The 13020-nt window shown below is 42.6% G+C and overlaps 1 protein-coding gene and 1 long non-coding RNA gene across 8 annotated transcripts in view; one reads left to right on the forward strand and one right to left on the reverse strand.

Annotated features, from left to right (window-relative positions):
• The window catches only part of LOC132906707 (zwei Ig domain protein zig-8-like), a 238931-nt gene extending 234365 nt beyond the window's left edge, over positions 1 to 4566 (forward strand). For 6 of the 7 annotated variants that reach the window (XM_060959127.1, XM_060959132.1, XM_060959129.1 and 3 more), the window contains one exon: positions 1571 to 4566. In XM_060959127.1, coding sequence (XP_060815110.1) covers positions 1571 to 1683 — 113 coding nt within the window. In that variant the 3' untranslated portion in view covers positions 1684 to 4566. The remainder of the gene's footprint in view (positions 1 to 1570) is intronic. The other variant, XM_060959131.1, reaches the window with a different exon arrangement.
• Positions 1 to 13020, reverse strand: part of LOC132906715 (uncharacterized) — a 350670-nt gene that overhangs the window by 335156 nt on the left and 2494 nt on the right. The window lies entirely within an intron of this gene.

Raw genomic sequence — 13020 nt, forward strand, 5'->3', positions numbered from 1 at the left:
CAGCGCCAGAAATTCTTAAAAAAAAAAGAGGGAATATTTATGTTCCTTTTGATATTCATGAATATTCTAAAGATTATTTGAATTTAAAAAAAAAACCAACAAGTCTACGTAAAGTTTGCTGAAAATATTTTTTAGGAATTAGGTAATTGCATTTGACGAAGATGTAGCGTACATTTATAAAAAGTTAACAAGCGTGGTGATTTATATTCGATGAACCTCGTCGAAAGTTTTCGACATAATGCCGAAGGATCATGAAAACTTGGACTACGATCTTTATGAGGCTGTCGAAATGAAAGTCACGTGGCCGACGTTAAATATCGTGCGATATTTATGCATATTACGCTTAATTACAGGTGTGCGTGACGAAAGAAGCGAACAGAATATCAGGGAACGTAACTTTCACGACGCCGCGCCGCCGTTAAATTGCAACAAACTCGCGCGCGGCGCACAAAAAACCCGATAAGATATATACAACTTATCACCGCCAATAAACTCTCGCTACCTAAATATAAGGTAAAAATAAGACGATCGAAACACAGAAAGTAAGATACGTTTCTTATTGTAAAAATTTAAAGGATTTTCGCAACTTTAAGCAAAGAAGAAAGAAAATAGAAAACGGTATCTTTAACGCGCGAGTAAAACGCGAGCGAGAAAGTAGTAAAAAATGTGAAAAGCATAAAAACGAAAAATATATAAATCGAGATAGTAAACGAACGTTCGATTTACGCTGTGGAATTTGGCTTTAAATCGTAATTGATTCGCTGGAACAGCGTTTTTTGGAAAAAGTTCTTCAACGTCGAAGGGCTTTTGATATTTGTATTCCCTTTTGTCCTTTCTGGTGGTGCTTTATTCCCTTTCCTGTTTACCGTCGAATGAAATTCAAAAAGAGAGAACGAGAACGATGAATCAGCGTTGCATAACAGAGGCCCGTGTTAATTGGTTTTTAACTCTGTCGTTTACCCCGTTTCCTAGCTATTACTTTTTACAAAAGAGCCGGTTATATCGGGATTTACGATAGCGGATTCCATCAAGACCCGCCTAATTCACGGTTATATCGAGCGAGAAAACGAACACGCGCCACCCGTTCGGTCGTTCCTGGGTTATGCTAAATGCAAAGCGTGCTTTCACCAGGTAAAAAGTTTACTCGTAGTTCGTAGCCTTTCAAAGTTAGAAAAGCTACATCGTGGCGCAACGGTGATGCTCGCGATTCAACGTCGACAAACGATATCTATCCTCGTTGCTCTATCTTTCATTTGGAAATTGTTGAGAACTAAATTTCGCTACTTTCTTGCGTGGCATCTTTGCTTCGTTCCATGTAAAATATGTCACGTAGAAACAAAAGTTCCTAACGTTCCTAACGCATCGTCAAGTAAATCTACGTAGGAATATCTAAAGTAGTAGTACGTTTTTGAATTTTTCAAAAAACACTGACAACTTTTGTTCCAATCCGATATTATCTTGCTCTGGCAACAGCGCATTCTTAACGTTTTCGTGCAATTTCGTATATCAATTTCTTAAGCCAATATAGTCGAAAGTTAACAGTGTTTGAGTGTACGTAACGATGTTTCAGGAGAAAGCTTAGCCGAACTCCATCACGGATCCGCAAAAAGCGTGGGCGGTAGCGGGTCGTTGCTACTGCTTCTGTTCGTTCTGCTGGGCCGGATACAACAGGTGTTCAGATGAAGGATCGACGACGCTTCGTCGCCGTATCGACACGGCGCTGCACAAATAACAATATGGACTTTTATATTATCGCTGAAGAACGGAGCTAGCCGTGTGGATGCGTAAACGAGGAACGAAGGAAAAAAGAGCGACGAAAGAAATGGATGAAACGAGAAGAGGTGACGTAGGGTGGAGAAACTAAAACGTGGATCGAAACGTTACGAGAATAGACGAGAGAATAGGCTACTACGAGAAAGGGAAAGGTTGGCAGCGTCGATCCGCCGCCATTGTCTTTCTGCGTCGCTACACGCCAGTTTCCGGTTCACCGTTTGTCCTCCATGGCCGACTCGATCTCGTAAAGCGCCCGACTCTCGCGTCTTTGTCCTTCCGGTTACCGGAACTCTCGGATCGTCGGATCGTAGTCGAAAGAATTAGGCAACCCGCCGAGGTTCGGAGGAAGGAATTCGTCGATAGCGCTGGTTGCTAGATCGATCGGATCGTATCGAAAGCGAGAGAGAAAACGGGGTTAGAGATTCGATTTGGAAATTCGATTTGGAAATTCGATCGGCTGACTCGTAGTCTTCCTGTTTTCACGCGTCAGCTACGTCATGTGCCTTTATATTCAGTTTCGAGAACGAAGTCGAGTGCGAAGAGTTTGGCCGCAGAGTTGCGTCATACGTGAACGAAGATGGAACGAGGTGAGAACGACACGTGCATATCTCTTACGTTCTACGTTAACTCGTGTAATTGCACGTTTTCGTTTAATTTAGCGATCGTGTACGATAGATCTTTGTATCGTGGAATACATAATCAAAATATAATAAAAATAGTACATAGGGGTTTAATACGTATAAAAATGTTGACATATCTTGTTATTCGGCACTCGAATAGACTGAACTACTAAACTAATCGAAACGGATGTAGATCGGTAATAAACTTAAAACGTTCACCGTCTACGATTCCAGAGAAAAGTGTCCTCGCTTTCGCGTTACATCTCCATTACCTTAAATTTCTTAGCGCGGATGGTGAACGCGTTAAGTTTCGATTCATCGAATCGATCATCTCATAGTCACAACCATACTTTTTCGTTTATTTCCTAGAGAGATGTCTCTTATTTTTCCACTTTATATAGGACCGCCTTTATCATCGAGCCAATGCGAAAAATACCAAAAGATTTCCAAAGGATCGTCGATAGCGATCTAAAAATATCTCGGCAACCAGAATCTACCGATAGCGAAAGAACCAGCTTTGATCTCCGGCGCGGCAAAAGAGAGCTACCGCCTGGAGATTATTCCTTCCTCCCTACGGTCGCGATCGATCGTCTTCGAAAAGTTCGTACGAAACCGTGTAACCGTCTAACTGTGCCCAACTGCGTCGATTCGAAGATCGGCGCAGGTTCGATCGATTTTGCGTAAACGTACAGGTATCGAGCACTCTTATACGCGGCCACTTATCGGCATGTCGACAAAGAAAGCGCAAACTACGCGCCACTTAACGTTTCCGAGATCCGTGTTCGGAAGCTGGTTTCACGACGACGCACCGCGAGTCTTTGAACGATACTTTCGAATCTGCGTCGACGTGCGTTCGTCGGAAAATGGCGTGACGATGCGACGATGATCGAGCGTCTCGCGTGTTATATTCGTATCGGCGATCGAACGAATGCGCGTCAACAAGTTTAAACGACGATCGTTCGTTCGATCGTAATTACGCTTTTCCTTCTTTACCGAGTTCGAGTTGAATTCGGGTATCGGTTGCGAATGAAGATAAGAAATACGATGTATCTAGTAAGAAAACCTATTCGATGACCGTAACGGTGAGTTTCCTTATTTGTACATTTTGTTCGAGCGATCGTGCGTCGACGAGACGAAAAAGTTGACTGTGCGTGCTAAGTACGGATCGCTGGAGCGAGGCTCGAATTATCAGTATTATCTAGTTTTGTAAAGAGCCAGGCCGAAGCATCGCGTGAAAGAAAGCGGAAGCGATCGCGAAGCGCGCCGAGTCGATGGTATCTAGCGTCATCGAGGAGCGCGCGATAATGTTGCATTTGCGCGTAAATTATTATCGGACTTGATTCGATCGTCGACGAGATAATCGACAAAAGTGATAAAGCGCCGCGCATACGTATATCGGACGTATGCTCGATCCTCTCCGCTCGAACGAATACAGTGTACTTAATTCGTAACATCGACTACGCGCGTCACGAACATTTGTATTTACATCGTTCTTGGTTAACGAGAATGTTATGCATCGACGTGTACGTTTCCGTTGTCTTCTATATCGACTGGTTATAAAATTACGCGGAAGCACGAACAAGTGGACGAGTCGTAAAACTACAAATACCTAGTACAAATGAAAATGCTTAAGAGATTAAATTATTTGGTCGGCGTCGTTATTTCTCTAAGTAAAGGTACACATTTTTCAAATTTACCGATTTTCGTATCAAAGGATCGCGATAATATCGTTCTGTCGTTCGTGAAAATAAATTGGAATATTCAACGCGATATCGTTGATTAAAAATATGAAATACCCTTTGATCGTAAACTAGGGAAAATTCGTGTTACGAATCAAGGATTGAATCACTCGTAAAGCGTTTTCGAGCGGCTCAATGGGCACAATGGGATGCGAGAAGAGCGATTAACTGCCAACCTGATCCTAAGCTCATCAATTAGTGATACGAAGCGAAGTTTTAAAGCGGCGGCAGCTACGCGTTTTAGATAAAGTCATTCTTTTTCCGTTGATCCGTTGATCTGTCGCTCGACGGACGCGGCTCCCGAACGGCGCTCACGAGCGATCGAACTTCTGTATCGGGACAGATCTCCGCACAGTAATACTCGAACTTGACATAAAATCCAAAGTTTTCTTCGACGGCGAAATTATGAAATATACGATATGCGTTTTACAAGACTCTGTTCCTTTCCTTTCTACCGTTTGTTCCCGCCAACATTTAAGAAGAATCTTCCTCGTTTAAAAGTCGACGATTTCACCGAATAGCATTTTCTACCGTTCTCTCTAATAGGCGTACAAGCTGTCGATAGAAATATTTCAATGTCATTAACCCGTACGTGGAGGATGATGTTAAAGGTAAGCGATATCAAATCGAATAAGTGAAAACAATCCTGCCACGTTCTTTGCTGCGATCTAATCGTGTTTTTTCTATCGTGAAAATACGTGTTTCTTAAATTCGACGAAAGCACGAAGCAACTATCATCCTTGAATCGGATGAAAAATATTTCCCACTGCCGTTTCGTTCGCGCGATTCTCGGGACCAGTCCGTAGAAACCGAAATACACGGAAGACGCAGAGACGGAAATACACGGTCCTAAAATTGTTCCAAAGACAAAATTACCCCTTTCCCATAGGAAACGTCCAGTTTTGTCGCCTGGACAAACTGGCCCGCACGACGAACTGGTTCCAGCGCCGGATCCAGGTAACTGGAGATTGAAGTTTCAAAAGGACAGCAGCCCCGCGCAAACTACCTACACGCGGCACTCCACTCGCCTGCTATACGTATATCGGTCCGTGAGTCTGCAAGGGGTGAATGCAGCGGGTCGATGGATTGGACGTCGTTCCATCGATCCTAGTTGATTCGACAGCAACTCTATTTATCCGTCACTGGCCGAGAAATGCTTTCAAGCTGGATTCCTCCCTGACGATCCACCTTCTTTTTTCGTCGATACCTGCGAGCGCTATGTGGCGAGATAATTAACGTCGCGAAACAGCTGACGCGAGAAAATTGCAACTTTTGTCTTAACTCGAAGAACTAGAATTCCGAGGCGAAAAATTTTGCTAGTTCGAACGCTTTTACGGCGGACCGTGTTGAGCTATACGGTTGCGGACAGAGGAAATTCGAAAATGTAAAAAGAGAAAATACTACAATATTGCAAAATCGAACTATAATTGGCAAAAGTAATAAATAAATTTACATAGAAAATGGCGTTGCCTCGAGTAGAAATTTATAGAAACTCCCATTTTGCTTCGTTTGTGTCCGATTTTGACCGAGCGAGATAAATAAGACGCTGACGCGTACATACGCGTGTATATTTTAGAATAGATAACGCGATAAAATGTCTAACGCGAAGATTCGCATCGCTCGTATACGACGCAAGTACCAACTTTAAATTTTAGCGGGCACGCGACTTTTTGCATAAAAGTTTCTCGCATTTTCCGCTGATTCTATCGCGTTTCCCTTTAAATTTATATTTTCGAAACGTTTCGGCACGTCTATGTCTTTTCCGAACGCCCCACAACCATCCATTTTATTTTGCGACTAATTTTTGCGCGGCTCGTGTGCCATTGTAATCGCTGACAGCCACGGTCACGCATATGCGACACCCGTTTTGGAAACGTTAAGACGAAGAATATCTTTGATTTGATCGAACGTTTGGGATTCGGAAAATTTCACGGTATTCTGTAGCGTTGCGCGTTTAACATAAACGAACGAGTTTTCTCCTCGAGGTGTTACCATCGGCGCGTCGATGTGTCGTTGTTCGAAATAGAGCGAGTTTAGCCAATTGACGTTTAAACGATTTCAGTTGGCGAACAAGTACGGGCGAACTAAGATCAAATTGCGAGTAGTTTTCAAGCGATCGCGTGCCTGTCGATCAGCTCTGCCGTTCGTCGAGTTTTGTGCACCGTAAAATCGATTGTGAGCCACTGCATGAACAGACAGGAAGCCTGATTAGACAGCCTCTTAAAGCAATTCCACGTAGAAGCTCGCTCGATGTAGGTCAGCTTCTTAAATCCTTTATCCGAGGTAAGTTCCATGAAATACATTGGTAATTAATAACGTAAGTCGATTCAATTTGTTCTCAAATTAGAACGTAAGAAAAAAATGGCACATTGTAGAATTCCCAGCTTTTAACTTTCGACGGCGTTTCTTCAAATTAAATAAAACATATCGATCTGTTTAACATAACGATCTTTGCGAGGAAAATATCAGATCGTCCGAAAAGTTTCTTTCGTTTCGTAAAGCTATAATAGATGAACGACAATTTCTGTTTTATATTATTTTATCGAATTAGGTGTGATCCATTTCGTTCTATTTCTACCATTATATTCGTGCATAATTCAACGAACTAATATAAAACGAAAAACATCGTGCGTCTATTATTTCCTTATAAAACGAAAGAAACGTTTTTTGTGTCGATATCGATATGATACCGCTGTGATACCTACGTGTATAAATATATGTATACCGCTAAAGTTACCTTTTACTAGATACTTTATATTCGTTATATTTTACAAAGAATCATTGAAAATGGCAAAGAAGCACGGTCGTAAATCTATAAGATTATTATGAAAAATCACTGTGATACTTCTAACGTTGATAAATGTGTGGTAAGAAACGCAAGTTACAACAACGATACGATCGATTTTATCCAGGGTCAACTGCAGAAAGCTGCAGTACGTTCGTTCCAATTCTCCTGCAACGTTTGTACGATGTTTGGAAGATTTCATCGTAGAACCGCATCTCGATCGCAGAGTACGTTCTAGAGTACATAAAACGACGGCAAGAAGGAGGAAAGTTGTCTAAGAAAGTATCTCGTTGGTTAGGCAACGAACGAAAGGAGAATCGCGGGGTTACGTTACTGGCTGTATCGCGTTGCACTTTCAACAGATACGTTTCTTATCTTTATCCGGGCTTTATCTTCACGAGCGATATAACTGGATCGGATCGGCATTCTCTCGTGGATAAAATTTTAAACAGGTCAGGACTGGTAAAATTGAAAAAGCAGTCGAACGAGACACAATTTATAGAAGCTAGCAATTGCCAAGGAACCGATAAAGGCGCTACGATTTACCTGGGGAGTTGTAACTTGCTTCTTTCGTTATTGCGTTCTCTTTCGTTTTGATGGATGCGCGTGTGCTCTCTGAAGCTAAAGACGCTTTCCGGACGAACAACGTATCCTAAGAGACAACATCCGTGGCGTTGCTTCGGTCGAACCTGATCTATCTTTCTGTACGAAATTCCGTATCGTGATACATTTGTAAATAAAATTTGCTATCGAGCTACTCGATACTGCTCTTGATATTTTTGAAAAAGATACTCGCGCGTATGAAACCGAGATACTAGTATTCTCCGAGCCATCCGTAGGATATCGCGTCGCAGCGATTCTCGTAAGTGTCCTGTAACGATCTTTTTGAAATTTTCTGCAAGTCTCTGTTCGAGGCATTCCGCGTCCGCGAAGGCAAGATATCCTGTAGAAAACGCGACGTTTCGTTCGCGACTCCAAGCTTCGACGAGGAATTATCGAAATATTTTTTACATGCATTTACGAGGCAGGCAAATAAATCGTACGGTATAAAAAAAGATACGGATCCTTTTAAGCAAACTATTAGAGCTAGGAATAAACATTGCGATTTTTCGTATCACAGTTCCAAGAGAAAAGGGAAGGCGGCGGATCGTGACGGAAACGAAGGAGGGCGCGTTGCCGGATGAAATTCTCGTTTGTTCACATTTAAAAATGTCGGTGGAGGATACGCGTTTCAAGATGCGAGAGACAGAATATTTTTCTTCGTATGCCGCCGCTTCCGGCAAGCACACACCTTGCCCCTTATCTCCATCCTCCTTTTTACCTTCATGAATCACGTTCTTCGATCCTTACCCTTTTCTTTGTCTCTCTTTCCCTCCCTCTCTCCCTCTCTCTGTTTCCATCATCCGACTCTGCTTTTCATCTTCTTCCACCCACCTCGATCTTCACGGGGCGGAATAAAAATTAAAAGCGAGTAAAAGGGAAATTGGCGAACCGAACGACAGCCTACGAAGCGCGAGAAGCTGTTTGAATGTTTTAAGAGGAAAGTTTCGAACGGATCGTGCGAAGATAACTGGAGTGAACTCGCGGTTTTATCGCGAGAATGACGACGGAACCGGTTTCCCGTGTAATCTAATAAGCCAAGTTCGTTGTCGGCAATAAAAATACATCGTCGAGCGAGCAGAAAGAACGGGAAGGAAACGTAGCGTCGCTTGGTCTGCGACGCACGTCCTTATTGCGCGCGGTCTACCTAGATTTAACGCGATGAAATTGTTATCGAAAATTTCCTTTCCGGACGTGACGATGTCCTCGAATGGCGAAACTCGAGCATAACATCGGCTATAAACCAAGTGTTTTTATTACGCGATTTTTATTTTTCTCGGATAAAACGATCGAAACCTCGTTCCGAGAGATTTTACGTCCAACGATTAGGCTCCTCGAGAGATCAACTTTTCCGTGTCTTTCGACGATAAGACGAAGAATGTTTTCGAATCGCTGGTAGTTGCGAGAAAATATCGCGATGTTTGTATTTCGTTCAAGGCGAATGTCGTAAAGAGTATACAGCGTGAGTTTTGCTACGGGTGTCGGGAAATTTAAGGGGCGAGTCTTAAAGCCGAAATGAGATTGATCGGAGAGGATCCGTGCTTCGAGCTGCTCGGTCCTCGGATTTAAATCCCCTCGACTTTTACTTCCGGGGACACTTGAAGACCGCCTGTTTCCTCTCGTTCGCGTGTAGGGATATTTTGAATGATTCTTAATCGTCGCGATCTTCTTATTCCTGATTTTCGTCTCATTTCGGCTTCAAGAGTCACCCTGAATACCTACGTACGCGTTGTTTCTTCAAAAATTGAACATCGATCGTGCAGCAATTACGCAGAATAATGAAAATGAGAAATTTACGAAAAATAAAGTTGACCTATTTTAGCTACTAAAAGACTCGTATAGAAACAAGTTTTTGCGAACCTTTACCATTAAACGCGAGCCATATAAAACGGAAACAACGTTTATTATGAAATCTAACGTATATTAGAATCGACGTTTGTTGAAATATCGAGCTAAACGTGCAAAATCTGCGTTTGAAATATTTGAAAAATGTTTGAAATATATCTGCCGAGAACGGACCACGACTCAATTGAAAACCATATGGGACGAAAGATATAGAAAGACGTGGCCATTCGTCGTGGACAAACTCCATCTAGAAGTCGACGGAAAAAGACCACGGATTAGCTTTTCAACCGTGACCGGGAATGCATCTAAAAAAGCCAACCCCCGTCTTTATCATCGCGTCACAGGCGACCCGTAACCCGATCGTTTCTCTATTGTAAAGGACGGTGCAAGAAAACCCGGAAAACGGAGAACTGGAACAATTTGTCCCCGTTTCCGGCGAAAGAGGATCGTTCCCAGCGTCTGTTGGAAAGCTGTCCGGGTGCATGCGAGGCAAATACGCGAAAAGTTCACGTGAATGTAGTCCGCGCGTAAAATGGCCAACGTTATATCGTCGCTGGACCATCCTCGTACAAGCTGCGCTGGGCAAGATAGCGAGGTCGGCGTTTAAAAATGCCGCAATTTCATTCAACTCGTGACTTTTCATCCTTGAGATCCGCTAAACTGGACAAAAGTCGCCAATCGAGGACAAAAGTAAACGTACTGGTAATGGAAGTAGGTACCGATGGCATTTTCGTTAAATACCGCTTGTTACGATATAACCGGATCGTCGATGAAATCGCAAAAGAAATCGGCGAAGAAAAGAAGATAAAATTGCATCGGCGAGATAAGCGTCGATAAGCGTATTTTCGACAAAGATCGAAGGATCGTTGATTCGTCGGTCGAGCGATACCAATTAATTATCGATCAGCGGTACCTATGCAGAGGTACATTCAGCTTTTTTCGATTTTCAGATTTGCAACATTAACCGTTTCCAAAATTCAGAATTGAGATTACTGCTCTTATTTGGTCGTTTTAAGGTTCGCGCGATCGAACCATAAAAGCTAAAAGCTGGTCGTAGAAAACTGTGTGTTTCGAAACTGTCGCGAGATCGTAAGATCGATCGCGAGAAACCGTCGAATTTCCATGACATTCGCGTTCGCCGCCTTGCCACCAATTTCGAAACGGTATCGATCGATCGTATCGACAGGTTCTCTTCGATTTCCGTATTACTCTCGGCACACGCTTCAACGAAGAAGGGAAGATGTTTGCATCTCTTGTCGTTCTACGAGAATAATCGCAACGATAAAAGTCGCTGATGCAAATTTATCCCATTAGTAACCACGATACGATCTTAATCGTGTAACCGCACGGGTATCGATGAAGCGTTCGTGGCCAAATTTTCATCGTTTTCGCGTTATCTCGGGCTCGAGTGACATGTGTGCGCGATCGTGGAAAAGTCGGCGCTGAAACGTAGCGAGAGAACGCAGACCGGTTGCGTCGTACGTGCGACGCGTATGAAATATTGCGTTATTTCTAAGTTTGCTTAACTCGTGTTTCGCGAACGCGTCGACGTAATAACGGACGCGTATCACGTACCGCGCAATAAGAAGAAACGGAGATCACATTCAGCCAAGCGACTCGACGTCGACGACGACGCGACACGCTGCGCCGCTTCTCAAATAAAATTATCCACCATCCGGTAAAGAACAAAAGAAACCGTATACGCGTGGACATTGCGTATCGATTTGAACAGAGAGGCTCGTTAATTAATCGAGGCGATGCGACGCGGCGATCGATTGCGCGCAAATACGCATGGACGGCCGATCGATTCGCATCAAGGTACGCTAAAAAAAGGATTTGCGAGGTTCGAATCGGAACGGTAAGTGATAAACGGCGACCCGATATTCCACGCAATATTTCCAGCCTGTCGTAGTCGGTGTGCCCGGGCCAGATAAACGGCCCGACGATCGCACGATACGTGATATAACGTCGCGCAAGCAACCGTCGATGCGATAGGCACAGTCGCTAAGTACATACGTGCATATATGGTGAAAAGGTGAAAAGCGAGTGAATAGAGAGAGGGATAAGAGGGTCTTGTCTTACGACTTATTGCATTCGTGTGAAATCTAACGCGTGCCACCAGCCACTTTTCGCAAATATTAACGACGCTTTTACGTAAGAATACAAAAAAATCAACAACGTTTATCCGCGAATACATTCGAATTTATTCGCAACGGGTCGAAAATATATTAATTTTCAACCGGTATCGTCTAATCGACAGATAACGATAGTTTCGGCTCGATCGCTTAATTTTCAGGTGCTTCGTTTTAATTTGTAACGGTTACGCTCTGCGTTTCCTCTACTACCTCTGTTACGATGTTATTGATAAAAATTGACGATGGCCAAGAGTAATAAAAAAACATGTTCTTTTTCTCGGTGTCTTTTTTAATAAATATCGTAGAAACAATAGTTATTTTTACTTTCTGATGAAAAACGATAACGAGACGGTCAATTACCATGAAAAGGTCGAAGAGAAAAGAATAAAATAAACTAACGGTAAACGAATAAACAGAAGTAAGCGGCGATAAATTGTTCTCGCGAAAGCCAAGAGAAAATAGGAAATAATTAACGAAAAAAGGAAGAAAGAAAGAAACGAAGTAAGAGAAAAAAATAGAATTATCGAAAAGCTGATATAGAGGAGGCTGTTGCTTTTCTGGCCGGGGTGGTAACTATTGCGGTTCGTTTATTGTCCGATTATTAATTACCGTGGATATATCGAGAGGCCAAGCGGCCGTAAATAATAACGGGGAAGCCGAGTTGTCGTGTCGCGATCATTATTTACCGCGGCGTGTTACGTTGCACGCCAGATTCCGGAATCGCGACTGTTTCGAGGAGAGGGTGTACGAGGTGTTGAATTACGACGAGCCAACGAGAAAAATTCAAACGAAAATCGGTTGCAGAAAATTTGCGCGCGCCATGCAATCATTGTCTCGTGATAAATCTAAATTTCGACAACGTACGAGTTGCTTCTATATTTCCAATTTAAACGATCAAACCGTACGAACGTGGAACAATTTGTCAAACAGAACTCCATATTCTCTGAAGAAATTTTTATGGAAGCGCAACTTGTACGTAATAGATGATTTTACGATTCAGATTGTAAATACGACACTGTTTTTCTCGTTTTCTTCTTTTTTTTTTTTTCCTTTATTTTCTTTCTCCTGGATAAAATTCCACCGACGACAAAAATTATTCGACGCGAAAAATATATCGTATCTATTATCGCGTCTAAGATATTCCCATAGATTATCAAGTTTAAATATATTTTTATACATAAGTTCCATCGATGATAAAAGTTGCCAGTTATTGGCTCGACGGTGACAGAACGATCGAACGATTAAAAAATATCTGCGAGTTTCAATAGCGCTTTCGAGGAAATCGTTAATCGTGTCGATCGCAAGTAGCTCGTAAACATTGGTGGGAAGAAATAAAGGTCTTCATTGTGGAAACTAGCAGAATCATCGTTTCGTAATTACGACGGTGAAGCGATCGGAAAAACAGAATATTTTAGAGTTTATGTATTATTTAAACGGCTTTTGCAGCTCTCGTTGTGACTCGCTTGACTCTGGTTTGCAAATGATCTCGTTAATATTCCGTAGAATTCGACGTTCTATTAATA

This window comes from Bombus pascuorum, chromosome 5, assembly GCF_905332965.1.
Source record: "Bombus pascuorum chromosome 5, iyBomPasc1.1, whole genome shotgun sequence".
In the NCBI taxonomy this organism is placed as follows: domain Eukaryota; kingdom Metazoa; phylum Arthropoda; class Insecta; order Hymenoptera; family Apidae; genus Bombus; species Bombus pascuorum.